The sequence below is a fragment of the Nicotiana tomentosiformis genome, chromosome 4, assembly GCF_000390325.3.
Source record: "Nicotiana tomentosiformis chromosome 4, ASM39032v3, whole genome shotgun sequence".
NCBI classification, from domain to species: domain Eukaryota; kingdom Viridiplantae; phylum Streptophyta; class Magnoliopsida; order Solanales; family Solanaceae; genus Nicotiana; species Nicotiana tomentosiformis.
In genome coordinates, this window is record NC_090815.1 from 47575650 (window position 1) to 47580043 (window position 4394).

The 4394-nt window shown below is 40.9% G+C and overlaps 1 protein-coding gene across 1 annotated transcript; it reads right to left on the bottom strand.

The window, feature by feature from the left end:
* Positions 1-1870: 1870 nt before the first annotated feature.
* LOC138909618 (uncharacterized) lies at positions 1871-3677 on the bottom strand. The gene is made up of 4 exons (XM_070200824.1): positions 3426-3677; positions 2667-2931; positions 2343-2466; positions 1871-2267 (listed from the first exon to the last, which is right to left on the bottom strand). Exons 1-4 carry the CDS (start codon positions 3675-3677, stop codon positions 1871-1873), a joined length of 1038 nt encoding a protein of 345 aa, XP_070056925.1.
* Between the last annotated feature and the right edge of the window lie 717 nt (positions 3678-4394).

Consider the following 4394-nt stretch of genomic DNA (forward strand, 5'->3'; position numbering starts at 1 on the left):
TCTCGCGAAAACTCGAATATGTCTCCACTCCGACGTTGTATCGATGAAAGGTTAATGCATTGGAAACTACACTCATATATATTCAATATGGTGGGTGGATCACCCGGTAATTCCAAGTACATTGAGGGAAAAGCTCAATAACATTAGACCTAAATTTTAAATAAAATTTGAACGTAACTCGCGACAACTTTTGTCTACTTCTATGTCATAACTCGTTTGACTTCAAAACCTAACACACGACTATAATATGACTAAAATACCTCATAACATCACCTACTTAGCATGTTAAGCACCATAGTATCACCCAAACGAAACTTATTTTCTTCGATTAGTATAGCTTCTATATCTTCCAACCCTCTTGGTAATTGAAGCTCATAATCTAAAATATTTGTAACCTCCAAGGTAAAACTATTAACTTACTTTATGTACTTTCAAATATGATCTAATTTCCGAGCATACATCAAATTACTTACGACGTACTTTTACGTACGAAAACAAGGGGTGTAACATCATTCCCCCCTTTGGAACACTCATCCTCGAATGTTGATTGATGTGCTTATCAGTGTCATAACCTACAACTATTACGAATACTTTTATATTGTACTTGCTATCTAGGCAACTGTTCTGCGAATAAATCCAAAGGCCAGGACATTCCCCCCTTTAGGCCTCTTTATCACACCACGACCTGTGGTCATAATTCTTCCAATATCATAACTGTTGCTACCTTCTGTCATGCATCATGTACGATTATGCTCTTGTACGTGCACCTATGCAACTTTTTCCCCTTTTTCCTCTCACTTTGTGAACATATACAGAACTCCAGGCATCTATAGGTGTACTAAAGTTTTCGCTTGGTACTTTGTCGAACTTACGACTATTGCCACATTTTGTTTCATAGCCTCGGTTATCTTTACTGCATCTAGGTCAATCATATTATACCATAACACTTACTTCGGTTTATTGCTACCGAGGTCTTTTACCCAACTCGATGTTACTCTCTCGTAGCTTATCTTTATCCTATATGTATAAATATAAGTTCTTTAATGCTTCCTCATTCTGTTCATCTTAAGAATGACACCCTAATCTCATCTCATTCTTTGGAACTTTTATCTATTTATTGTTGAATCACCTAAATGTTGATCTATAATCTACATTTGATAACTTGAAACCTCTTACACAATACATTGCCACTAGGGCTCACTTCTCATCGGGGAACATCTGAAGTTATTTGCCTGATCCACCTAGGGACGATACTATACTTCAATAATCGTATTTCATAGCATCTCAACGTGATTCATCTTATATGGTGTTTTCTCATCCCGTGCAATTCATGAAGTCCCGTCTCTTTGAATCATTACTCAATCGAAGGCCTAAACGTCATCCTCTTATCATTTATCTCAATTGCACTATTATTCTACTACCAGGACAGCATTCCATCTCTTCTAGATGCTCTTGGTCTTTAATCTTCCGAGTTTATTCAGGCTATACTGAGCATTCTATAACTTAAGGAAACCATTCTTATCCTTACTCCGGTCTACCTAAAACCTTGTCATTCTACCATACTTTAGCTTGCGACCTACAGGTATCTATTCATACTACTCGCAACCTTCATTTTACTTGCTAGCACCATAGATTTCCCTATGTTATTCTAGAACCTCAAGGGAGACATCACGTCATCTCTAACTCTAACCTATGGTAGCCTAATCTTAAGTCTATCTTTAAGAAGCACTTGGCACCCTAAAGTTGGTCGAACAAGTTATCAATTCTGGAAAATGGGATATTTGTTCTTGATCGTGACCTTGTTCAGCTGTCTATAATATATACACATACGAAAGAAGCCATCTTTCTTCTTCAATAATAAGACTGGTGCTCACCAAGGAAAAGTGTTGGGTCTAATGAAACCCTTATCTAACATATCTTTCAACTTCTCCTTAAGATTCTTTAATTCTGTTGGTGCCATCCTGTAAGGATGAATAGATATTGGTTGCGTACCCAACACTATATTGAAGAAAAAGTCAATTCTCCGCCTTGGAGGAAGACCTGGAAGCTCATCTGGAAATATGTCAGGGAACTCGTGTACTACTGGAACTGATTCAAGAGTCATCATTCCCTTATTTATGTCTCGAACATGAACTATATGATATACACATCCATTGCCGATCCTCTTCCTCGACTTAAGGTATGAAATAAATCTACCTTTTGGTGATGCAGAAACACCTTTCCATCTAGATGACCCTTCGGGAAAATTGAACTGGACCGTCTTCGCTCTACAGTCAATATTAGCAGAGCAAAAAGACTACAAATCCATACCAAGTATAACATCAAAGTCAACCATTTCTAACATAATCAAGTCAGTTGTAGTACTACGGTCACCAATCACAACCGTGCAACCTCTAAAAACACGCCTAGCTACTACTGAATCACCAACTAGGGTGGCAACCTCAAAAGGTTTAATGGCTTCTGGTTCTATCACAAACTTAGTAGCAACAAAGGGAGTAACATATGATAGCATAGAACTAGGACTTATCAACACATACCATAATAAGAATTCACTAATAAAGTGCCCGTAACAACGTCTGGTGAAGCCTCCCAGTTTTAATGACCAACCAGAGTGTAGGTGCGGTTCTAGGGACCGCCTGAACTAGGAGCTCTACCTAGGCCTATACCATAACCCGTTGGTGTCTGAGGAAATTTCCCTTGCGGGTGTGCTGGTGATGAAGAAGCTGCAACTGATCTCGCTGGTTGAGTTGCACCACTACCACCCCTTGACGGGCAATCTCTCATAAAATGGCCTGACTCGCCACAAACATAACATGAATCTACACCTAGCAGGCATCGGCCCAAATGACATCTACCACAGTCAGAACACTTAGGGTAAAGTGAAACACCCTGACTAGCTCTAGACTGTGGGGGTCGATTAGATCTCGGCCCCTGAAATCATGAAGGAGTACTAAATACTGGCTGCATGACACTCTGCTATCTACTAGCACAAGATGTCTCACCAAATGAACTTGAAAGTCTGCCTCTCTTACTTGAGCTTCTATCTCTGTCAGCCCTCTGCTTCTATTTCCTTTCCTCAAGTGCTAAGGTGAATGCCTAACAACGTGCAATGTTCATACCCAACTACATAGATACGGTCAAACACTCATTTACTAAGTGAGGACCAAGTACCGCTACATACCTATGTATCCTGTCATGCATGTCTGATACAACTACAGGAGAAAACTTCACCAAAGAATTAAAGTGGAGTTGTATTCTACAACACTGATACCCCCTTGTCTTAATGTCATGAACTGATCCAATCGTGCTCTACGTGTCTCTGTAGATAAGTAATGGTGGAGGAATGCCTCTGAGAACTCTCGCCATATAGTTGGAGCAACATTTGCTCCCCTAGACATCTCTCATGTGGTATACCAACCGGCTACTAGATCCCGTAATCTATATGATGCCAATTCAATTGACTCTCTATCGGTGGCATGCAAAACTCTGAGGGCTCTGGCTACTCTATCTAGGAAATCCTGGGGATCTTCTGCTGTACTAAATCCCGTGAAAACTGGAGGCTCTAATCTAAGGAAATCACAAATCCTAAAACCCGTATCATCACCCTGAGGACCTGTATGTTGTCGTCTGGCCTGAGTAGCTGCAATACTAGTCAATAATCTGGCGGCCTCCCTCATGTCATCATGCTAAGGAGCCAGAACGGTAGCTGGAGCACCCCTAACTTCTTATTGATCAGACGGAGTCTGTGAAGCTCCCGATGGAATCTCATGTCTGGACTACTCATGCTCATCTAACTCAGGGGGTACTCCACTAGTACCCTGGCCGGCAACAACTTTGCCCTTCTGGGCAACTATGAGTCTCTTCGGCGGGAGTTGATAAGCAGGGATTTTGACTATTTATTTGCACTCTTTTACTTTAGCTTTAGCTCAAAAATGCTTAAAGGTATTCCTGAAAATTGATAAAATGCTTACTTTCAGGAACATTGGAAAAAGAGCCAAAACAATGAAATTCAACTGAAGAAAGATTATTTTTGGACAAGGACTAAAACCAAGCAAAAAGAACAAAGTGCGGACCACACAATATTGAGTGTGGCCGTACACTATGAAGGACCTCTGATAGAATGCCTTTGCAAAGTGCGGACCGCACAATTATTGTACGGCCGCAGAAAATGAGGTTCAGAGAGATGGAGTCCTGAGTCCATTAAGAAGTACGGACCGCACTATTATTATATGGCCGCAGAATTCAAGAGTGCGGCTGCACTCAGAAATGTGCGGCCGCAGAAGATGAGATTAAGAGAGATGGAGTTCTGAGTCCATGAAGAAGTTCGGACCGCCCTATTATTGTGCGGCCGCAGAATTCAAGATTGTGGCTGTACTCAGAAATGTGCGGTCCGC

What these genes read in the sequence shown, in the direction of transcription:
- LOC138909618 (XM_070200824.1), bottom strand. Translation starts at nt 3,677, where the DNA reads ATGAGGGAGGCCGCCAGATTATTGACTAGTATTGCAGCTACTCAGGCC. An exon ending in TCAGACACCAACGGGTTATG is followed by an intron (nt 2,467 to 2,666) that starts GTATAGGCCTAG and finishes AGTTTGTGATAG; the next exon opens with AACCAGAAGCCATTAAACCT. An exon ending in ACTACAACTGACTTGATTAT is followed by an intron (nt 2,268 to 2,342) that starts GTTAGAAATGGT and finishes TATTGACTGTAG; the next exon opens with AGCGAAGACGGTCCAGTTCA.